General features: G+C 41.7%; 1 protein-coding gene across 28 annotated transcripts in view; it reads right to left on the bottom strand.

The window, feature by feature from the left end:
• The window catches only part of LOC117954876 (receptor-type tyrosine-protein phosphatase F), a 170,369-nt gene that overhangs the window by 31,084 nt on the left and 114,500 nt on the right, over positions 1 to 24,785 (bottom strand). For 14 of the 28 annotated variants that reach the window (XM_034888920.1, XM_034888930.1, XM_034888923.1 and 11 more), the window contains 10 exons: positions 21,795 to 22,100; positions 20,867 to 21,060; positions 15,913 to 15,939; positions 12,378 to 12,495; positions 11,360 to 11,932; positions 10,516 to 10,616; positions 9,582 to 9,829; positions 8,023 to 8,101; positions 6,702 to 6,926; positions 208 to 362 (listed from right to left, as the gene is read on the bottom strand). In XM_034888920.1, coding sequence (XP_034744811.1) covers positions 208 to 362; positions 6,702 to 6,926; positions 8,023 to 8,101; positions 9,582 to 9,829; positions 10,516 to 10,616; positions 11,360 to 11,932; positions 12,378 to 12,495; positions 15,913 to 15,939; positions 20,867 to 21,060; positions 21,795 to 22,100 — 2,026 coding nt within the window. The remainder of the gene's footprint in view (positions 1 to 207; positions 363 to 6,701; positions 6,927 to 8,022; positions 8,102 to 9,581; positions 9,830 to 10,515; positions 10,617 to 11,359; positions 11,933 to 12,377; positions 12,496 to 15,912; positions 15,940 to 20,866; positions 21,061 to 21,794; positions 22,101 to 24,785) is intronic. The other 14 variants (XM_034888936.1, XM_034888947.1, XM_034888937.1 and 11 more) reach the window with 3 other exon arrangements.

Below are 24,785 nucleotides of genomic sequence, written 5' to 3'. Positions count from 1 at the left end.
ATCAATCCGTCTTTGGTTTCTTTACCATGACACTGTATATTATGGTAAGGAAAATGAATATTACAGTTTGGTGTGAGAACAACCTGGTGCAAGTAGGAGAGGGGAGCACGTCTCATTACCATTTATGATGCAACCAAAAGAAACCTAAGTGTCCTTGTAGTTCAGCCTCACACAAACAGAGGAGAATGACTGAGAACAGCCTCTTACTTCTTAAAGAGCAGGATAGCGATGACGATGATGATGATTAGGACCACAGCCAGCACTGGGCCCATTACCCACAACATTTCGGGTTGCTCCATTCCCTGAGCCATATTTGTTGTGACCTGGATTGGGTCTGAGTATGGACTGGCTGAGAATGTCATCTGTAAAGGGAAAGAAAAGAGGGAAAGTGCAGGGTTTTTTTGAGAGCCAAGTCACTTAGGAGCAATAAGATGTTTACAAGGTTTAAGGGTAAGAGTTTTCAGACTTCCCTAAAAACAAAAATAGTCCACATATCACAGGAAACAGACACAGAATTTGAAAGAACAATGTTAGCATGCTGTCAAGGTATATTCAATGTTAAACATGAGATATTTTAAATTGTGAGAAACCACAGGATGCCTTGGATGATATGTACAGAACTAGAAGACTAGTTTTGTACATATCATCCAAGGCATTTTTGTTGGTTTTCACTAAGTATACTGGCTAGGTGAAAAACTTTAGATGCTTATTACAACATAAAAACCTATAACACACAGACCTAAGGAAAGAAAAGTTTTTTTTGATGATGCAAATATTACAAAAGGATAGGGGGCATACATTTGAGAAGTAGCAAACAAATGGGAGACAATGAAAGACAAGCTAACATGCAGACTCCCTATCAAAAAGAAAAAAATAAGTGAACTCATGAAAAAATGGAAATAACAGATAGTTATTATACAGTATTCTGTAGCTAATGTAAGATTGTTGGAAAAGACATATATGAAAATATATATAGTGTTAGCTATGTTTACCTCGAAAAGGAAAGGGAAATTAAATATCTAATTGGAGATTTCTTGTTTATGGCACCCTAATAACAAAGCTATTTCATGCTAATAAATGGTTCAAGGATGCAGCAGAACAAGCCATGAAGGTATCGACCTAACTCAAAATACACTTTCCCAAAAACAATATCCATCTCGGCTAATGAAGTTATTATTATGTTTCTATTAAAGCATTGCATCACGTTCGACATGGTGACAGAGCAAGTGTAAGACAGGAGAGTGAGAGAGGCAGAGACGGAGAGGCAGGGACGAGTGCATGTCTCTTGTGCGCTGAGATAAATGGGGGCACAGGAGAGGACTCATCTCTTCTTCATTAGTGTTCACACCGTGACGGAAGAGGAGGAGGAGGAGGAGGTAACGGTGAGGGTGCATTTCCACCTTGGATGTAAATGAGACATCTCCATGCTCCTCTGTCTTCAAATGACGGTGGGGAGGAGGGAGAAGGGATGGAGGTGTGTGTGAGTGTGCGTCTGAGAAGTGGATGCACAAGACGACGCAGTTTGGTGTTTTAAAATTGTCTGAAAGAGCAGGGAGTCCAACTGCAGGAGAGCAAGGTGACAGATGAGAAAGAGAGAAAGAGGAAGAGGGAAGTGCAAGGCATCTGTCATTAGAGCTCAGTGTGCCTCCTATTGGATGACGATGGGAGATGCAGGTCCTAGTGGTGGGTGGGGGAGACAGATCGCAGCTCTCGAAAGGAATTGGGCTCCCAGGAAGCAGCGAGAGTGGCGGGGCGGCAGGCAGCAGTAATCCGGATCATTAACCGCACAGCAGCCTGCTCTTCGGCACACAGGCAGATATTAATTGGAAAGATAAGCTGAGATGAGCTAAAAGAGTCCTGCGTTCTGTCATATAGTTCTATTATCTCTCGTGCTCTTGGGCAACTGCAGAAAGAATGTACAGTATGGGTGTATAAGTGTTACCATGTCTTAGTCATGTATGTGCAAACCAGCGTGGTTCTGATTATAAGCAAAGGCACAAAATAACTCAAGTAGGAATGTAAAGCGATTCACATGTTTGTGTTACAGCAGTAGTTTACGGCAAGAATGCTTTTTATCTGTCTTTGTCTTAACACACACACACACACACACACACACACACACACACACACACAAGACTGGTTCTCTTCCGTTCTGTGTGCCTTTGGGAGAACCCTATTAGATGATGTGACGACACCCCAAGGCTTCCTGTTCCTTTGGGAGGGCCCCATAAAGTCTGGAGGATATGGCCCTGCAGGGAATCCTGGGAAAAACTTTTTTCCTGTGGTGTAACAAATGACTGCAGCTGTGCTTTTAGAAAAGGATAAGGGAGGAAGAGTGAGAGCAAAGGAGAGGGACGAACAAAAAGAGAGGGCTTTTTGTCTGTTGGTCACGGCAAAGTACTGGGATCATCCATTTGAACGGCCCTAATATCTGATAAAAGCTCAGTCACGCAGCTCCTAATGCCTCGCAGAGTGTTATCACAATGGAGCGATGGTGCAGTGAAGGAATGTGTGAGCCTGAGAGTAAGTGATTCAGAGACAGTGAGATACATAATAATATATGCATATCTATTACCACTCTGAATCTTTGTGTGTATGTGTACAGTATGAACATGGGTGGGTTTGTGTATGTGAGAAGTAGGGTCAGCTCCATGTTGATAACATACCAATGTCTATAACATTCAGGTACTGTAGCAGGCATTTCACTTTTAACAGTCGTTAACCAACACTTTGGATGATTAAAATGTCTCAACTGTAGCTAATTAACCTTGATTACAAAGGGAATTTGCATAAAGGCCCAATAGACGTTTTTTTGTCTGTTTAAGCGGGTGTCTTTCCTCGGCTGAAGATAGGAAGGGATGAAAAAAAAAGGCCTCTCTCGCTTGCTGCTCAGATCTCATTTTCAGGTTGTGCTGACAAGTCGTGAAAGGTAATGAAGCTGCCAAAAAGTGATTATAGATCTTCATTGGTCTTTTTAGTTATGTGTTACTTAAGTTGCTTTAAATTGTTGAGAGCCAAACCTTCATTGATTTAATAAGGGAATCAAATTCAAAAAGTGTGGAAAATATTGAATTTTTTTAAGTAGGGATGTGGTTGCCAGTTTTGGCAAAGACTGTAAACAAATGTGTGTGAGAGAGAGAGAGAGAGAGAGAGAGAGAGAGAGAGAGAGAGAGAGAGAGAGAGAGAGAGAACGAGAGAGAGAGGGTGATAAGATGTGGCAGAGAGTGAGGAGACAGAGAGGGAGAAATTGAGGCAGAGGTGTTACGGTAGTAGCAGTATATCGACTTTGCCATCTAGCCCGTGGGCTATACAGCTTCCCTAGTCAGTCGCAGCTCCGCCATCCTCTGGGTTGCAGAATCAGCTACGTACAGCACATTTGTTTCAATTCGCCATTGATCCCGTAGCTCCATGTCTGTCCAAAAGTGGCTTAAATAAGCCCATGGGGTGTGAGCCAGACAAACAAACAACATACAAAGACGCCCATTATGTATCCTCTGCGTTCTCTACCTCCTGGGAGGCTGAGGAGCCCACACTCTCCTCATTGTTGCATGATGCAGGGAAAGAAAGCGAGAGGGAGGGAGGTAGAAGGAAGGCAAGATAAATAAATAGAGGTACAAAAAGTGAGAGGGAAAGATGAAAGCATGTGTGAGAATGCTTATATCTATGAAGAACAGAAATATGGCTGCAGGGTCTAGCCTACCCTGTACGATGACCTTTCTACTTCATACTGTAGTTCTCCTTTCATACTTTTTTCCCTTCCACGCCATCTTTCCCTTTCTCATTCAGAACTAGAAACTGCCTCTCTAGCTTCCTGAATACCAAGCATCTAAATATCTAGAGGGATCGCTAGAGGGAGACGCGCCTAGGAGCGGAAGTGACATGGCACAGTTGAACAGAGAATCCCATGCCATTGCCTATATGAGGGAAATTTGGGCCTGAATATGCTTAAACTCGAGAAAAAAAAATTGTTTTCATAATTCATTCCTGATATTGTTTGTCAAAGCCTTTTACATTTTAAAAGAAGCCAATCCTACATGTTAAGGGTGTTTTAAGCTCAGAGCACCAATAGAATTAGTGCCAACAAGCCAGTTGTTGTTGAGAGTGAGTAGAATATAAATGCCTGGATAAAATTTCAAACAGAAAACTGTGGAAAACAAATTTCAACACTTAGTTCCTCACTACACCATAAACTTAACCCTTCGTTATCAAAAGAAAAGCCCACATTAGCACAATCTTCTCCACTTCCAACAGTTTGCTATATCTCGTTCGAGCTTCACAGGCTGGACGGGACACAAGACAAAAATATTGCTTTCCTCATTTCCTCTCTCCAACCCCACCCTTTCTCTCTGGCTCATATCACACAATATTTCATGCTACATCCCTCCCTCACTCTCTTCTCATATTAAATGATACTGTTTATACACACCCAGCATCTATCATCCCATTTCACACTTCCCCCGGCTTGTTTATCTGCCTTGGGTGCTGGGGAGACATGAAGGCACAATCTCTTCTTCCTTCTCTCTCTCATCCCCCTTTGCCTCAGTTCCTTCTCTTCTTCCCTCCAATCGCTGCTGGCTGCTTGTGGCCATTGATATACGAGGGATTATTAAGCCCTGGCGGTCCTGTTTGATCTACGCTGAGGGAGTTTGGGTGATGGTGAGGAAGTGTAGTAAAGACACAAGTCATTTACTTTGGTACTTGTTGTCTTATTCTCCTGGGTCTGGTGAAGATCCTGCTAGAGGCAGCTTCTGCCAACTGCTCGATCTCGCTGCACGCTTTACCTTTTGTACCTGTTTGCGTTTGGTAGTAAACGTTTAAAAGTGTCGCGTTGAGGGTGACAAAAACAAATACTGCTATGGTATCTGAATTTCCCAAAGAGTGCGCGGTTAGGAGATTTGTGCAGCAATCAATGACAGCATGTCTGTAGTTACCACCTTAGAATTCAGTATGTTTTCATGCACACAAGAAACCAGGCCACTGGGAGTAATGAGGAAATCAAGCTGTTCACATGCACTGCAGTACACTTGTTACTGTATATTCCATGTTTACTGTATGTGGCAGGTCAGTTATTGAATTTCTTTCCTCTACTTGACTGTATTTTTGAACCAAGGATGGCATTTTGAGTGAATTTGTGACAGGATTCTGCAGCCTGAAGAGAGTTTTTTTATTCAAAGAAACTGCCAGTTTCTTGTTTCTTTGAGCACACGTCTGATTTTTTGCAAACCGTCTACTGTTCAGCTGTGTCATCTAATTCAGGCTTCTTTTTTCAGCCTGAACATTTGACTTTAGAATTATTTTGGGTACAAGGATGAACTGCTACGAGTAACAATCTTTTCATTGATCCCTGAGTGACATCTTCCCTTTGTCATGCACATGAAAAATTCTGTTATAAAACTGTTGGAAATATGTATAGTCAATAAAAAAATGCCCAGCAATGTAGCTCTGGTAACTAAGTTTCTGTAAGCTTTTACCCGAGTTAAGAATATCAGGTGTCTGACTTGCATGAAGTTTAAAAAATGAGATAACTGCAGGAAGGCGTCAATAACCAGGTTACCAAAGTGAAGGTAAACACATTGATTGACTCAGCTTGTGAGGGAAGCATGATTAATCCAAGCAATTTAGTTTAAAGGGGGGAGGGTGCTACTCAGTTTAAGTACACAGTACAAAGAAAAAGATATCTTGAGCACCACTGAGCCAACCTGGTGTGTCTGGCAGGTGCAGGGAGAGTGTTGTGCAGCAATGGGGTTTAAGCATCTCCTTTGAAGTCAAGTGTATCACGGCTGCCCACTATAGCCTCCTTCGCACCTCCCTCCCCATCTCTGAGCAAAGGAGTGGGGGATTACGGCGTGATGGGGGGGCCGTAGGTGAAATTTAAAGCAGCATTTCAAGGGAATCAGGTCTGCTTTACAGACTCCCAAGGCCCTGTGACCAGACCCTCGTATCTCTCTTAACTCCAGCCACAGTAATCAATCTCCTCTGCTCTCTTCACGGTCGAGAAAGATGAGGAGAGGGAGAGAAACACAGAGAAGCAGAGAGTGCGCGAAAGAAAAAAAACTGAGAGGGGAGCGAGAAGAGAAAGAAATAGGTGAAAAGTCTGGGATTTGGTTTCGGACATGGAGTACTTGCTCTCTCTCACTTTGTGGTTGCCCAGGGCCCAGCTACTGAATATGCATGTCCCGGGTAGTAGAAGAGTCCAGACCAATTGCAGACTCTAGTTTTTCCTGCAGTGAAGTTTACTCCAAACCATCCCATGGAGAGATGGGCCTCCATGTTATTGCTGTTTGACTAGTGCATAGGGTCTCCATTTAAAAAGCTAAGAGTCTTGTATAAGCATTGTAAAGAGATCTGCATGGCTAGTGGGTGAGTTATCAGTACAAGCTGCAATGACTTTTAGAGGGAGCTGTATTAAAGGGTAAGTGACAGTAAAAAACACATCAATTTCGATTGCATCTACCATTCTGGAAACGCTTGAGGGGCAGCATGGTTAGAGTCTGAGGATGGGAGATAAACTTATTTTGTTTGTCCAAAAAAAAGGCAACAAGTGGATAAATAAACAGAATAGGCTTAGGTAAATTCAGGCTCAGGACTGGCCTTTACTCAGGCATAAAAAAACTACTATGGGTTATGCTGTCGTGAATGATTGTCAGTCCTTAATTAGTAAGTGGAAATTTTAATTTTATCTGTGCATGTGTGTCTCTTACATAATTAGCAGAGCTGTCTGTCCCTTCGTATCGAAGCACGGCCAGGACAAAGCAGAGATACTCCTGCGGACTGGTCAGGGGCTTGTTGTAGAAGCCGTTGTACCTCTTCTCATCACCCACGGTGAAGGTGGCCGGCAGTGAGGCCAACTTGGCAGCAATGTGAGGCTTGGAAGAATCCAGGTGACGTCGGCGCCTCAGGGAAGGGCCTTCACTTGACTTCAGCAGCTGTAGAAAACATAAGAGAGCAAAGGTTTAGTTCAAGTTTGGCAACAAATGTTAAAGTGAGTAGAACCCTGACCTCTGATCTCCTTTCAGGGAGAAATGTAATAATACATTTGACAATCACTGGGACTTTGGGCAAGAAAATCTTTGTTGGTTGTGTGAAAAATCTAATTTATTTAGTGGAATTTCTTTTTCTAATTTATGTGCATTAAACAACTTCCACCAACTTCTCTCAAATCTAAAAACAACAAACTTTTGCATTCACACATGTCCAGGTCTGGTTATAACTATGCCTCCAAATAAGAGTTAATGATTTCACACAGCTTAAATGCCCTTTGCTCAGTGATATAACTTTGCAAACAATGTAGCCAAGTTACCAAGTGAGCAATTAGTGCTTGCTCCAGCACACAATCCCAGCATGACTGCCAGCCTGCTTAATAAATGAGGAGGAGCATACAGCACTGCAGCATTGTGTTTTCAGCAGCATTTTGTTTTCTGTCAGCAATGTCTCATGCGCGGCTCCAGATGTAGCTTTATTAAATCATTATGTCGGAGGGAGGAGACAATGGCCTGCTCATTGTTTAATGACTCAGAGAGTCCCATCTCTCTCTTGGTCTCTTCTACTATTTCTTCAGGGAGCTTGAACAATAGCGATCCAAACCAACAAGCCTCGCAGTTTACTTAAAAATTATGCTATTAATATTTAGGCATGCCATTTAGCTTCAATTCTCTTGTGGGTGTGGAAGACCTTTATTCAAAAGAATAATAAAGCAATCATAAATCTTTATTCTCATTTAAATACCTTATGTAAAACTTTCTTTGGAGTTGCCAAAGATTAAGACTATTCTCTGTGCACTCAAACTGTTGGATTAAGCAGATGGGTACTGTCTGCAGACCTGGCATCCAATCAGGACATTCCCCACCTGCCAGAGTGAGTCATTGTTTAAAATCTCTCTGCCCTTCCACCCCCCCTCCCTGGGCCCAGAAGGGTAGCGCTAATTAGCTTCAACCAGTGACTTCCTACCCAGTTGGAACAGGAGATGCTATTGGTGACCTATGACCCGGCACATTAGCATATCAGCCACCGGCTGGCACTCACCTCATCCAGGTCCATCTCGTCTGGATTCTTCCACCGGCGCGTTGACTGGGACACCGGCACCACTACAATGTAATACCACCTGCCAAGAAAAATAAATCCTGTGTTAAGACAGACTGAAGCACATACACGCTGAGATCAAAGTAGGCCAAGCGCATTAATAGCACAGTCAAAACATTCAGTAAGACATACTTTCACTGTGAGGCTTGCTGGGCTGAATTCAAAACTTGAGTGTTACACAAGCGGGTCCAACCAAGGTCGAACTCCAGCAGATTGGCACTGCATTCTCCAATTAATGGCTAATCACTAAGAACATCTGCCATGTAGACTGGAACAAACACTATCCCAGTGAGAGGAGCCTTCAGCTAATAGTGATCCCCATAGGACTCCTTAGGTTAATAGGACCAGCGTTGTGACTACTTGTGTGTGTGTGTGTGTGTGTGTGTGTTATTTTACTGCTATCATTATAGACCAAATTAGAAGAAAAAGAAGAAGAAGAAATACATTTAAGAGTTAAGGGTCAAACTAAGAAAGAAGTCAGGTGATGAACGTGCTTGTGAGTACACAATGTCCAAACATCCGTGCCTGTGTTTATCTATGTGCTGGCTCTCTCTCTTGCTGTGTCTCTCTTATTTTTCCAGTCTGTCTTCTCTCAGCTCAAAGTTTTTCCCCTACTGCGGCATTCAACCACTTGTAAAAATCAGCTGCTGCTGACAGTGAAAGCAGCTGGTCCTTTCCCCTTCTCTCCAGGCATCGACTCTGTGATTCAACAGTCAGTCATGTCTGGGAATGGGAGAAGACATGTACAACAAGACTCCTCAACCCCCCCCCTCACACACACACACACACACACACACACACACACACACACACACACACACACACACACACACACACACACACACACACACACACACACACACACACACACACACACACACTTTACCTGTCAATCTGAGCTGGAGCTTGGCCAGCCCTGTAATCTTTTTACCCATCAACCCTGTGCACTCCCCTACTCAGATGTGTCTGTAAGTGTGTGTCTGAAGGTCTGAAGGAAAGGCTTTTCTCGTCGGGGTCAGGCACAGATCTGCTCTTAACAATTTGAGTCAAAAGATAATACAGCTTGAACTGATGTTGAAAGCCTCGATTATCATTAGCCGCTGTGTCATGAAGTAGGCTGAGTTTAAAAGTTTAAGTTTTAAGTTTAAAAACAGGCTTAGTAATGATCAGATACAAGTGAGCTACTTGTGCTGCTGTTGCTATAAGACAGGTTGTTGAGGGTTGCAGTTAAATTAGCTTCTGAATGATTCTGAATGTTTTTTTGCCCATGAGTGTAAACATTTTAAGTACAAATTCCTTTGTTCATGTCTTGTCTTGTTCTTTTGTAGTGTTTATACAATTGGAGAATCAAACACAAATTAAGGTACATTATGCCTTATGCTAATTTAAAAAAAAAAACTGAATTGAGTCTACTGGCTATCAACAATAATCATTTATTGGTGAATTTATGCCCAGAGTTGAAGCTAGCCTGTGCGTTTGGTCCAATGTGTCTCAGTACTGACCTGACACGTGTGGTAGTCAAGACCTTAGGCAGGTTGATGGTCATTTTACCACCCTGCGCCTGATGTGTGCTGGGCTTAGTCTTGATCAGGTCAGGGGCAGTGCGGATGGACACCTGCTGCTGCAGACCCCCAGCAATGTTGCCCCTGCTTGTCAGCACAAAAGAGTAATCTGTGTCTGGCTGCAGCTGCGCGATCAGCTTCCTCTTCAGATTTCCCTGCACTTCCACACTTTGCTGGTTGTACAAGATCTGTGAGCACACAAGGGAGTTATAGTTTAAGGTAACATACATAGTACACAAAATGTATATCCTCCAGACAAATGCAATACTCTATCCTTTTAGTCTCCCCACACACACAGACACATGGAAAAAAGCAGCATGGTCCTAAGGGAGGTGCCCTGACACCTCATCTCATGACCTTCAGTGTCACACTTTCCCATTGGTGTATATCCAATATTTTTTTTCACTTCAAGTTGTCTTTGCTTCATTACCATGAAGTGGTAATTGATATAGTATCATTTTTACAGATTATTATACCTCATAAATGAGCATGAATCTAGCTTTATAGATTTTTCAGTGCAAACAGGGACAGTCACTTGGTGAAAGTGTTAACAGTCCTCAATGTGGCGCTGCAATACAATTATGTTACAAATATATGTACAGTAGTGCAAGTTATACATTGTGTTATAGTAACAATGACAGGAATAGCTTTCCAAGGAAATATTTTTTAAATCATTTTTCTATTGTATTTTGGTAGTTAAAAATGTACAAATCTACAATGATATAAAACAAAGTTTTACAGTTCATAAAACCACTGAAAAGTTTTCATTAAGGTAAAGTTTAAGCAAATTGTGTTCATGGTGAAATTTCTTGAGTCTGTCCTTGCAAAAGTAGATGAGGATTCTTATCAGGATTGCTGAAATCTTGGCACTCACCTTGAAAGGCACTTGGGATTTGTAGTTTGGTGGCAAATCCCAGGTGAGGAGGACAGATGTTTTCATGACAGCTTTGACACCAAAGTTCAAGGTGGGAAAATCTAGGGTGGGAACATTCTTTGATTAATATCTTAGTAAGCCATTTTGTACACCACAAAACGTAAGTTCTGCTTGTAATAAAATTTCACACTACTGTACAGTACAGCAAGTAACCCCCTTAGCAAACAATGAAAACATATTCCATGGCGATACCTTATGACCAAACTCGACAAGCCACAGGGAGGTACCATAAACATCAACAATCTCATTCACGCTTTGTTATAAATAATATAAAAATAGCTTTCATCTCCCTAAGCCGCAACGAGACATACACAACAGGCAGAGATCTCTGTAATTACCAAGATATGTATATGGCAGTGGGAGTGGCAATATGTGTCTTAAAATAGGCATCACACACAACTGGTTATAAATAAGAAATCATACAGTACATTTATAAGATTATAAAATAAAAAAGGAGGTACATGCTGGGCATGCTTCAGAATTGTGTCTAATGGGAGGGAGAATGAGGAGGCATGGTAATGTGACTATAGCGTGTAATGAGATTAGTACTCTATAAATCAATACACACAGTGCTGTAATGTACTGAATGGTAGATGAGAAAGACCTGGCACTGTAGAATAAGAGCCAGCTATAATGTTCAAAATCTATGTTGTGGGCAAGGTTGCATTTGTAGATATCCATGAGTGTGTAATGATTATGTGTGCATGTATTAAATCCTGAGTGTTTGTTTTCAAATCAAACACCTCTGCCATGTTTATGTATTAATATCAGCCATGTGTCCTACCATTGGACATGGTCCTGCTCTGAATGCTGGGGCTGAGGGGTCCCCCGCCCTTACTGGTGAACGCCTGCACCCGGATGTCATAGGTGGTGTCAGGATTAAGGCCCTGGATAGTCATATGCGTGTCTGCCGTGCGGTTGGTGCTGTTCTGCTGACTGTTGATGTCCCTGTACACAACCATGTAGTATGCAATCTTCCCGTTCCTTTCGGCTTGCAGTGGGGGCTCCCAAGTCAGCTGGGTGCTGGACTGGGTCAGCCCTGTGACTTGAAGGTTGAACGGGAAACCTGAGGGTACGTCTTCAGGGGTGCTAATCTCCTTTACGTAGGCCTCGCCGAGGCCTGCACGATTACGGGCACTGAGGCGGAAGACGTAGGTGGCGCCTCTGTGCAGCCCAGTGACAGTGTAATGGTCGTCAGTCTTTCTCAGCTCGCGTGAGGTGTAGGTTTCTTCATCAGTGCGCTTGTACTGCAGCTGGTAGCCCATCAGCTCCCCCACCATTTCCTTAGGCGGCTGCCACTGCGTCAGTGCTGTGTTGCCCATTGTGGTGCTGATCATCATGGTGGGCTTGCCTGGCACTGATAAAAGAAAGAAAGAGTACATTTTGTTGTGATTCTTCAAAATATGCAGGAACTATCCAACCCTCAGATTAATTTTGAATAGTTCATAATTTTGGAAAATATGCTTTTTTGGTTTCTGGCAAATAGTTAATAGAAAATTAATACCAATTCAATATTGTATGTTAAAAATAATGCTAGAGCTAGTAGCTGGTTAGCTTAGCTCATCACTTGGACTGGAAACGGCTAGTAACTAAATTCACCAGCGCCTTTAAAAGCTCACTAATACACTACATATGAAGATATGAAGGTTACGTGCCTTTCTCATTTAACTTCAACACCAGTTAGTTATGGTAACCAGTAGTCAGGGTGTTGAAGCTAACATACATGTAGCATTCCACTAAAACTAACCTGATCTCAGGTTTACATGATCTTACATGATAACCCTGATAAAACCAACTCTGACCTGCTCCAGTCGTGGTGATGACTTTAGCTTTGCTTCGAGCTCCGTCTCCCTTGGTGGTGTATGCTGCTACAGTGACAGAGTAAGTGGTTTCAGAGTGCAGTCCACCAATGATGGCCTCCTGCAAAATGGACAAATCCAGAGGTCAGAGATTATAAGGAATAAGTGAGTCTGAGCGGGACCGCCCTAATGGCAAAAAACAAAACATAAAAACCCCCTTTTCACACAAGCTCCGATTGCCCTCATAAAACACACAGCACCAACAGAAACCAAATTAGATCAAATCCCCTTCTCCATCCAGTTGTAATTTCCTGATCAATTTCCCTATAATAGGAAACAAAACATTTGAAGCGTTTAACAGAGAAAGGTTTTAAAAGGCACCCAACCAGGACCTGGAACTTTTCTTAGTCAAGAAAAACTCCAGGGCCCAATCGTAAGGCACACTCTAAACCCATTAACCAACAAACCAACCAAAAGAACAACAACGTCACCTGTGTATCAGTGTTCATCCCTGCTGCATGGATAAGAATGAGATTATACCTAGAGGAGCTTAGGATCATCACTACACTGCAGTCTATAAAAGCCCACAAACTGTACACTTCTGACTGTGGGTCATACTGTAAATAGTCTTCATAAATCTTAAAGATGAAAAATAACATCAGACAGATGTTACACTTCTTATTTTTCTTTTTTATAAATAATTAGGTTTTAATCTTGGTATTTCTTCTCCTCTGGATTCTCATGCAAATTGGGTTAAACAGTCTAAAAAACACAGACACACTTTGGTGGTTGAACAAATCAATACCTTAACAGTCAGGAACAAACAGGCAGCAGAACAACCACAACAAACAACTGAGATAACACACCATTATTGGTAACCTGCTGCAGTGCTGGCACTCACTTCACCAGACCGCATCAGTCTGAATAAAAACACACCCACACAGAATTAAACACTCTCTGAGCTTAAATAAAGCCCACATGTAAACAGACATACACACACGTAAGTAAATGCACATGCTAGGGCTGGGCGCTAGGGAGGCAATCAGATAGCACAATATTCTTGACCAAATACCTCAATATCAATACTGTGGCGATATTCTAGGGTTGACAATTGGCTCTTTAACCAAATATCTTCACACTTAGATTTAGCTAAATAATCATTAGTAAAGTGGACATAACGTCCAAGTGGGTAAAATGTGAATAGTAAAACAGCTACTACAGTACTACAACAGTCTGGTGAGTACAGAAAAGTACATCACCTTACTGTAATGCAGCCTTTAAAACCAGTGAAAGACAACACTTTTGTCATATCACGATATTACGATATCCAACATCTAAGACAATATCTAGTCTCTTATCACAATATTGATATAATATCAATATGTTGCCCAGCCCTAACACATACTAAGCGATGTGAAGTTTACATACTATGTACTTAAGTATTCATGCATGTCCGTACAAACCATAACGTTTCACGCACATAATGATACACGCAGACATGAGAGCAGACTCAATACCAAGAACAAACTAATGTGGCTTGAGCACACATGCTGGAGTTTTCTGTTCCTTACTGGGGCCACTGAGAGGATGATTAGGCCAATGGCTTCAAGCCCTCCTGCTGGAACTCCTCGTAAACTTCTAATAATCTTGGAATATTATACGGCTTTGCCCTATTGCTGTTTCTCTAAATACTGAAGTTTTAATTTTCTAACCATAGAACAACATTTAATAGTGTATATAGGCCAGCTCTGTTTGACAATGCTTTTTTACTGTCCTCTCTTTAAGGGACATTTGGTTTTCCCATACTAGCCCTTAAGAAAGACAGGGGAGAAAAAGCTAAATTACTGTATCATAAAACCGTTTTAACTTTATGGAGGACGTCTCATTACTTTAATCTTACAAAATGGCTTTAACAGTCTCAGCGGTGGCAGCCACAGATATCATTTTTCCCCTATTCTGGCAAGGTCAAATTGGGTCTAGTAACACTTTTGAAACTCAGCAGAAATAAAAAAAGGCAAGGCTTCAAAGTTTCCTTCAGAGCAAATGCTTAGAGCTGCACCAAAGGGCATTACAGAGATTATCAAGTCGACTAGTTATAGAAATAGAATCTTCTCTACAAGCCTCCCTACACCAATTTCCTTAGTACTGTAGAAAATGGGCAGCAATTTTAACATAAATACATAGACTTCTGGAATTTTTTTGCTCAAGGGAAACATTTGAGTTGTGTTCTATTTGTGTCGATTAGCCTTAAAAATGCCATAACTATATGAAAAAATTGGTTCAGAATCCTACGCCCTGTTAACATGGGTCAACAAGAAATGCTAATGTTTTTGCTGTTGACATCTGTCTCTTGCTAGTCACTAGACACAGACTGCTTTTACCTAAACATTACTGCTAAAGAAATAATAAAGATGTGTGAATAGATGTCATCTTCTGACATTGTCTAGCTCTGTGTCTGTCAATTGTTAATCAACACATCTAAAGAGGAGGAGAGGAGGCAAGCCTTTGTCCCTGAAGAAATCTGGCCATGAGTAGTGTGTAAACATATTTCTGTTTAACTAGCTGTTAAATTAAATGATCTGCGCACATCCTGCTTGCTCTTTTGTGAAGAAAGAAAACATCCGTTGTTGATATATAAACAGATAACCCAAAGTACTCAGCATCCCTCAACCTTTGTAGGTTGTCACTAGATTAATTAAGTAGTTCTGTGAGAGAGGAAACTAGTACCAAAAATAAATTGAACAAATGAAGACATTAAACCTTTTTTATAACAACATTGACCCTGTTTGAATGCAGTATTTTTATTCTGGCAGGTTTCTATTTCTGACTAGGAACATTAAGTGGCTCTGCATTTATGCTAGTGCAATATGATGTCTAGAAGGTAATAAGCCATAACAAAGGGCTGCATGACAGCCATGGAACAGTGAGCAGTCCTCCAGGCAAATGAAAAGAACATGAAAGGCTGGTGGCAATCTTGGAGATGTGTGGAGCTGATAAAACGCACAACTCCTCCCCTCAGATAGACATGTCATTTGAACAGTAGGGGAGACAGCAGGTTAGGCGAGCCTGATTAATGTCAGCATCACACTGGGATAGTGACACATAGCCTTTAAGTGCACTGTACACAGGGGAAAAGGCTGCACACTCGCTGCAGTAATTGCCTCAAATTTGCGTGAATGCCCAGCCTACAAGTTTGTCTTGTGGTAAAATGTAGAAATCCTAGCCTTGTACGCAATCATCGGTTAAAATAATCCTCATGCTTTGTGTTTGTAGTAGTTCTTAGAGAACACACACACACACACCAACACACACACTAATATAAAAACCAGGAATCATCAGGACACACACCTCTGGCTGTTATGGAGTTATGATCTTTCAAGAGGATTCACACCAAGTGGATTACAAGCATGGCTTACACAGAAATAAACACACAAATCATAATCCAAACAGGCAAACACACACAGCAACCCCAAATTGCAGGGGGGAGAAGTTCCTGCCCAGCAAGACAACCCAGCAGCAACACATGAGGGTTACTCACATGCTCGGTGGACTCCTCAATATTCCACTGATGGGAGAGAAGACACAGGACACAGGATGGGGAGAGAAATGAGTCAGAGACAACAAAACAGGAAAAAAAGCACTAGTCTTTTTTTCACTCAAAGACAGATGCAATGTAGGTGTCGACAGAGTCATGCAGTAAGAAAAAAACACAGAGGGAGAGAGTGTGCTGAAAGTAAAGGAGTAAAAAAAGAATAAAGTTGAATGGCATAAAACAAATTGTGTAGCCAAGTTGAGCAATGGTTGTGAAATGTATTATTGCTTATGATGCACTGCCTTGTTTCTCATTTTCCTATAAATCAAATAAAAACTTCTGTCATCCTTAATCACAGAACACCTCTATTCAGTATGATAACTATCCCAGTGTGGACATAACGCATTAAATATGCAGAATCTCTGAAGCATTTCCTTTTTCCTCTTTGCAGAAATGGAGGGAGGGCCTTTTATTCATTATATTTCAATATGTTTTCAAAATTTTCTCTTTTCTCGCTGTGCTTGGCCAAGTGATTCCCAGGGGAAGTGAAAGCCCATTTCGTGCCGAGGGGCTCCGTCGGTGACGAGCGTGAAATCCTATTACCAGTGCTGCTATGCTAGCCCTGTGACATCAAACCCCATCGATGCAGAACGCAACTGCCGGTGTTTACCAGCAACTCGCTACAGTTCAGCTACCGCAGAGGAGTTCACCAATGGGTGGGCTGGCTGACAAAAGGCAGGAGAGATGACACTTGTGACAATGGTGTGGGACAAAATGGAAAACACACAAGAAAGGGGGCTGAAGAAGAACAGTGGGTGAGGATGGTGGCGGCAAGCAATTACATTTAAACATTGCGTAACTACAAGAACTGCTGGTGGAGTGGGGAACACTGGGAGAGATGGAAGAGGCTGGCATGAAGGGATTAGGGAAGGAGGCAAAGTCACAATTAACAACTCTAGCCCCTAAATTACAAAAAAATATGATACCTCTTTTGATATCAATCAATGCAGATAGTTATAGTGCTGCTCATAAATTCAGGAACCCATGCTAAAGTTGACTTAAAGGAGGAAAAAAATCATCTTTTGGAAATTGATCTTAATGCCTAATAAAAAAAAAAAAAAGAGAGGAAAAATCCAACCTTAACGGACACCAATTTTCTTTGTGAATGAATAATGTATCGTAAATAAATACACTTTCTTTCTTAAAATACAGGGGGCATAAGTATACACACCCCTGTGTTAAATTCCCATAGAAGCAGACAGATGTTTATTTTTATTTTATGGATCCAGGATACTACTGCAACCTGATAAAGTTCCCTTGGCCTTTGGAATCAAAATAGCCCCACATCATCTCATTCCCTTCACCATACATAGAGATTAGCATGGTTTTATTTCAGTTAGCCTAACAGCTGGGATGATTTGCACTGAGACATGATTTTATGGAAAGTACCCCATGCCAATCTCTAGGTATGGTGAAGGATATGTGATGATTTGGGGCTATTTTAATTGAAAAATCACTTATTTTTTATGTGATCCACATACCATGAAAGGTAATTGAGAAAATGTCTTTTCATAATTTAGGTAAACTAGTCCTTTAAGAAGAACAACATGAAGTTCATACAGTAGACACCTTTTCAAGAAAAAAAATGGCAGTGGTGCCTGCCTTCCTGCATGCCCATCTTTCCCTTCTTGCTTCTCCAGATTTCCACAAAGGGAGTAAGTCTTACACACTACTGATTTATTGTGCACAGGAGAGATGTGTTCATCATTCACCATTGACTGTTGGCATATGAAAAGACAAAATACTTCTCTGCCCTCCTCCCTGTGAATGGGTATTTATCAACAACCAGCTAACTGAAGCATCAGTTAGCTGGTTGTTGATAAAGACCTTTGTGTGACTGGTTCGGGACACTTCACACATTCAAAAGCTGCTGCCTCATGTTCCCCCAATGTAGCAACACTACAGAGTACCATTTAATAACAGCTGCTACTTAACTCCATCAATAACAGTTTGCAATGTGGCTAATTGCTTAATTTGTTTATTGTTGATTCCACTCACTGTGTCAACAGAGCAGAAACCACATTAAGGTTTGCAAGAGTTCGTACAGTATCTCATCTTGGGCTTAATCCCTTTCTATTGCAACTGTATTTGCTTTCTGCTTAAATCCATGGGAGAATTATAAATTATCTCCCATTTATATTTCGAATGCCAACACAAGCTGAAAACACATCATTGCTGATAAGCGTCGTTTGTGGAAACGGAACGGTATAATTTGCAGGCGGGTGAATGCAAATGTGATGACATGGGCTGAGATGTGTGGCTATAAAAATGGGAACAAGGGAGGAACGAGTGATGTGGAAGAGAAGGAGCTGTCATGATTGATGGAGTGAAATGGGCTGAGGTGCTTCTTTTCTCTTTTTTCTCTGATTCACATTCAACTCCAATCTGAGGAAGGGATGGCCAAAGACGCAGTGAGGCATGGCCTTCTCGCCCCCACTCACAAACGCACGCACGAGCCCGCTGACACAAACACACACACAAAGTAAACGCTTTAGTGGTGGAACAAAATGAACCTGGAAAAGTAGTGCTGAATAAAGTCTAACTTTTGGAGAAAGGCAAACTTGTACAGAAAGTGTATAGAAACACAGACAGAGGCTTATGGCTTCAAAATCAACTTTTATAGACGGCTATATGAAACACATGAGCCTAGAGGTGGCTGTGAGAACATGGTGATGGAGCAGGCTACGTTGTGAGCGGTTGCCCACTCAGGTTCAAGCCACTTTCCCAATAGAAGCATGGTTGGAAAGGGGTCGATAACATCACACCGTAACATGGTCTCTGGTTTAAATTTAGCAGGGAAATGAGGGCACTGTGTGGGCTCCTGCTTGAAAAGAAAAGAGGCGCTTAAACTGCCCACGCACAGGCATGCTCTCCTAGCTCTTCTCCCAGTGTTTCAGCTAACCCTGAGAGACGGTGAAGAGGAGAAAAGGAACTTGAAACAAAGAGACAAAAACAAGGGGAGAGGTTATAGTGATTTTGACACAATCTGCAATCCAATCGGTCTGCTTAGATTTGTGAAGCCTAAGGTGGGGTTGTGCCATATTGTGAAAGCCCTGGAAAATATGGATTTTTCTTTTCCTCCTGGCAGGCTTACTGTGCATTCAATGCAGGTGAAAGGGTGGATATGGAACCAATTTCACAACACATGAGGCAAATTCTTGAGAGAAACACTATGGGATGTGCCAAGTGTTTTTTTTTTCTTCCTGTTATTCATCATCAATTACAGGTGTGCGTTTGTGGGATTTGCATGAATCTAGGATGAGTCATGAACTCTTCTCAGCCAGCTGGAACGCCTACTACAAGGTTGATATAACAGTGAGCATGTCTGCTCATGTTATCTTTGCTTTCTTCCCTCATTTGTTGTCAGGGTATGGGAATGGAAAGATGTGTGAGAAAAAGAGGTATTGTTCTAAAAACCAGTTGGGTGGACGTGGACAAGGGAGCATCGGCTGACTGTGTGGTCTTTAATGACATCTGGGCAGGTCCTTACAGGTTGGCTACTCAGTAAGTGCTGTTTCATAGAAAACAATCTGTTGAGATCACACAATCAAGGGTAAGCAACCCTCACACATGCCTCTGGTAATTACTCAACTGGCTAGGGTGCAAAAAGAGGACACGAGAAGAATGGAGTTGGAAGCAAAGAAGAAAAGGAATTGTTTGCACAACAAGAAGGGTCATGTTCAGTGTAGTTTTTTATAATGCAAAACAAAGTTACGCTAAACATGTCCCAAACACTTCCTGGAAGACATGCCTTTGTCTTCTTTCAGACCAAATGATGCAGACCTGGTTGTTAACACCCGTACTACAAAGTCAGATAACAATGACAACGAGGTGTAAAGAATATGGTCAGGCGATGTCAGAAAGAGCCTCACTTCTACAGTTATTCTCAGCTCTATCCAGCAAAAAGTTCCATGTGCCACTTTGGTGGCTTGACAACCACGCAAAAAATAATCATTATGTATTAAACACTGAATTCACGGGCAGTTACACAACTCTGATCCCCAAGCTTCTACTTTGCGTCACTTGGGATGAAGCACATCTGACACGTCATTTCAAAGTAACTTTGACAGTGCTTGCTCTTGTGTAATGATGAGACTTAAGACAGTGGGGTGTTTGCCAAAGCAAATGAGGGTTAATAGCCCCACTCAAGGACACAGCAGCACGCACTGCCAGGGAGCTGAACCAGCGCTTACTTGTTCAAATTAGATGTTTTTGCAAAAGGCCATGGGGGATGTGCGTGAATGCGTGTCCGTGCAAATGTTACTCCCGGCAAACAATCAGAAGGAGGCTTCAAGCTGGTGTCTCCCCTCCCAAAAAGAGGGAAAAGTGAGAATTGGGATTTTTTGGTTTGAAGATATTCATGAATATCTGAATCCCTCTTAAGGATTACAATCTCTCATCCACCTCATTGTGTTACATAGCTTTTGGCGATTTGAAGCAGCCTGCATTAGTGTGTAAAGGGCGGCATCAGGAAAATAACTCTAATATATGAACATGGTAACAAGGCAGTGCATATGTATTACTGCTAAAACCGGCAAAGAGAGGTGCATTGATTCCACTAAGCCCCATCCTGATGTTGCACATATAAAATATTTAATAGCTATTACTGTAGAATTAGAATGGATCTTGTTACGACAGCTAATCCAAAGCTGTGGGAGCAGGGTACCAATTTAGAGTGAAATGTCACATGTGGAAAAAGATGGAAAAAGAGGGGGGGGAAAGGGACACTGCAGTCGGCGGAAAGAAAATGCCATGTGTGGCACCCGGTATGGGGGAAATGAAGAGTGAACTCAGAGAATGGAAGGGAATACGAGAACAGTGGAGAATGAGAAAAATGAGAAATGAACACAAGACAGTGAAAGAGAGACAGACTGATCAAGAGTAAGACATCTTCTAGTACCTGTGCCTCTGGCAAGGCAACATCCATGATGTTAGGCTGGCCTCGCGGTTCACCGTTTTCAAGTCGAGAGAAGATGACTTGGTAGCCTCGGATTTGGCCGTGCTGCTTCCCCTGCAGGGGCGGCTTCCACGTTACCCGGATTGCTGTGGAGTTGATGGCCTCAACCTCCAGCTTCCTGGGGGGTGCTCCCGGCACTGGAAACCAAAAAGAGAGAGAGAGGGAATGCAGAATGCAATAGTAAGACAGAAAGAGAAAGAGAGTGAAAGAGAGAGGGAGGGAGGAAATAGTCAAAATATGCTGAGCTGTTGATTTTCCTCACTTCACTGTGTTTGGCCATGAATCAGAATCATCTCTTCTCAGTGTAGGCCTTCTATGTCTACCATGTCCCCAAAACACTGCTGGACAGAATATGGTCTAGCAATGTCTGTAATCCCCTTAATTTCAGTATGAATTAGCTGTGTTGCAGCAAACTTCAAACACATTAATTATAGACGACTCCCTCTTAGGAGCAGCCACTCTCTATCAAACTGAAAACAAAACAAGAAGCAAATGCGTAAAAGAGGCAAGAGTGATAGAAGTGAGAGGGGGAGTTCTGCTCCACTTCTGTTCCTCAGAACAGAAGAAAGAAAACAAGAAGGCATTTAAAACAGTGAAAGCAGAGGAAAGTGGTGCAGATCTGGGGACCGGGGGTGATGAGCCTTAACCTGTCGTAGATGTAAAGTGTTAAAGCCATAGAGAGCAAGCTGGAAAGAGGAAAAAAAGAGAAGATAACCCCCTAACCAACCACAATTGGCTCATTAATTCAAAACTGATCAACAGAACACAAATGTTCAGTAGGAGTTGAAGGGAGTGAGGGAAAATATTGGCAGGCAGCCTCAAGCAAAGGAGAGTTTGAGAACACTCTGCTTAAGGGGAGGTTTCTACCTACCATCCTCTTTGGTTTTCATCCTCATTGGGGCACTCTCAGGGCCTGGGCCCACGTGAGTGTGTGCCCTCACCCACACCTGATACTCAGTCCACTTCTCCAGGCCCTCCAGCAAATAGCTGGTGGCATCTGCGCCGATGCCCGTCACCTCATGCCGCTCTGTGTCCTCTCCAGCCAGGGCCTGGTAGCTGACTGTGTAGCGCACAATGGCGCCGTGGCGGCTAGCGGCGGGCGGTGCCACCCAACTCACCTTGAGAGTGGTCGAGCTCAGGCTGACCAGCTGTACATCCTGAGGGGGGGCGGATGGGGCTGTAGGGGGAGGGGAGCACAACCACATGTACAGGGGGCACGGACCAAGCAAAAATAAATAAACAAAAATGCAAGCAAACTAACGCAAAACTGTGAAAACTTTTTGTACTGTAGACAATATGAAAATGTAAATGTAATATTAAAAATGTCAATGTAATATTTTGGAATTTCCCCACCTACAGCATGTATAAAAAAAAAATCTTTTTTTTTCTTCAAGAAAGCCAAATTGGGACAGGCTTTACACACAGTATCTATGGCCCTAAGTGTTTAGTAGACTGGGGCGCCTTATTGTAGTAGTTTTCAATAAGAATACATCTTTTTGCTTGCTGCTTTTGCTTTGCTGAGCTCCTTGTGTTTTTTCTGCTTCATTTGTCTCATGTTTTTGCAGGATTATCCTGCGCCTCATGAAGAAAAATGAAGAAAAAAAAGTCCATCGTCATTTGTTTTCCTCTTGCCCAAGCGGCCTTCCGAGAGTTACTCGCCAAACAGAAAATCTACCTGTATTTGGTGCTTGGTGGCTGTTTATTTCGGACCCTGATTCCACATTAGGCTTGGAAAGTGAAAACCGTGGTAAAAAGCATTAGTCTTTTCACTGGAAATGCAATGTTTATGTATGATCTAAATATTTATGCTTATGTGTTGCCCCTATAAAGAAGGCCCGTCACACACTACAAAGCTGGTTTTAATGTCTTCTTTTTAGATTTTGATTCTATCTGAGGTAAGTTATATCAGGGTCCAGCAACCTCTTCCGTGTTTTGGATATGCCACGTACTGTACCTATGAAAGTCTATTTTGAGTTACTTTCTGAGCTGGTGAGATTCAGAAATATTTTTTTCTCATACTGTAGGTCATATGTATTACATTGCAAGGAATATTACATTTTCATTTTTTATACTGAATACAAAAAGCTTCCATACTAAACAGGATACTACCTCCGGACTGAGAGATTGGCTGCAAAAACACATTACTAGGCTACTCTGAAGCTGTGTTTGGCACTGTATTTATGCGAGAGGCCATGAAATACACGGGTGGGATGAACCAAATATACAATAGGCCAAAATTTAACAAGGCCATGTTGTTATTAAGACATAATTTGTTCCTAACTGCCCTTTCTGCTGCCTCTCGCAGTATGTTGATTGAGCAATAAACCGATCATAGATGTGTGTGAACAAGTGCTTGAGAGTGTTGACTGGTGTTCACACATTGATGCAGAAGCTCTGGGCTTCCTAACAGTGTTTGTCAGACCCTGATCAGTGCTGCAGCTGAGATACACTGGGCTGTCTTTGAAGTCATACATAAACCTATCATTACATATAAATTAACAGTCATGAACGTTCCAGCTATTGTCAACATCTGGTTTGTAGCCACCACAATGGAAAACAATATTGTTATTATTATCAAATGGGACAAATTTCTAAATGTTTAAGATTAAATGTAACAATGTGCTGCTCTGTTACAAACCTTTTTGATCTGAATGACAGTATGGTTTGGGTATTTAAAATTACATTATCGTCGTCGTCAATGTTTTATTTAATGTCTCTGCCTAATACCAACATGCCAGATTCAATTCAATACTGTCCACCCCACCTTGCTTTGTTTTATGATAACAACCAACTCTGGCTAGTATGTGTATAAACACAAATAGCATATACAGTAGAACATGTCTAGAGTCTGGAATTATAAGGTTAATAAATTACTAAATAAAAATAATTAATTATTTACAACAGCCGTATTTTAAAATATATGTAAACTCTCAAGTCCAGAGGTAGAAAACCATTAAACAGTTTTAAAATAGGGAACAAGAACAAACCTGAAACAAACACAATATTGTTTATACATTTCATGCATCTAACTCAATCACAAACATATTCAACTCTACAAATAAGGCCTCTTTAGAGGAGTTTAAAAAGAACCACAAAAAAAATCAAACAAAGGTGTTCGTACAAAGCATGCCCATGAGATTTCAGATTATATAAGGAGAGCAATGAACAGTTAGCTCAAATGTGAATTCAATAAACTCAATCCAGAACATGAAACTCCGCCTTTCCAAAAAAAGAAGATAACTGAGTGTCCTCAAGGGGTCAATGATCCACAAGCGAGTGAAAACCACAAAGACCTGATAACATGTGTATTACAAAAAGGTGACAGGCTGAATCAAAATAATGCTAATGATTAGCAGAATAGATTGTGACATTCAGGTTCTGATGAAAAATCTGCTAGATCAAAGTCAAATTGGATGAGGGGAGGACAACACCAGAGGAAATACATACGCCTCCAAGGCAAAAATGAGCAAGACAAAGAGTGGGCTTAGAATAGAGACAAATTTATAGATGAAGAAGATAAAACACCTATTTACCTCTCCCTCCTCCAAATGACGAAGCCCAATATATTTAATACATACTGTATACAGAACTGTTTTACTGCTGTCTCTGGTTTCCATCCTGCATTCTGCTAGTTTGCTTATGAATTGCACCTTGAACTACTGAGATTCAATTGTTACTTAAATATATAATTTTCCTTACTGTTTTAGGTAAAGCATTACATTTCTTTTACAGACCGTGTCAAGCCTATAGCTGAGTAGCAGTGGTTGCAGTATTGTATCTTAGAGTTGAGTTCTGTTCATTGCTCTGAATCTTAAAAAAAAATGAAACTAACATTTTAATGCAGCACTAGAAAATGTCACAC

The sequence above is a fragment of the Etheostoma cragini genome, chromosome 12 (assembly GCF_013103735.1).
Source record: "Etheostoma cragini isolate CJK2018 chromosome 12, CSU_Ecrag_1.0, whole genome shotgun sequence".
NCBI lineage: Eukaryota > Metazoa > Chordata > Actinopteri > Perciformes > Percidae > Etheostoma > Etheostoma cragini.
This window is presented reverse-complemented; position numbering and strand designations above follow the sequence as displayed.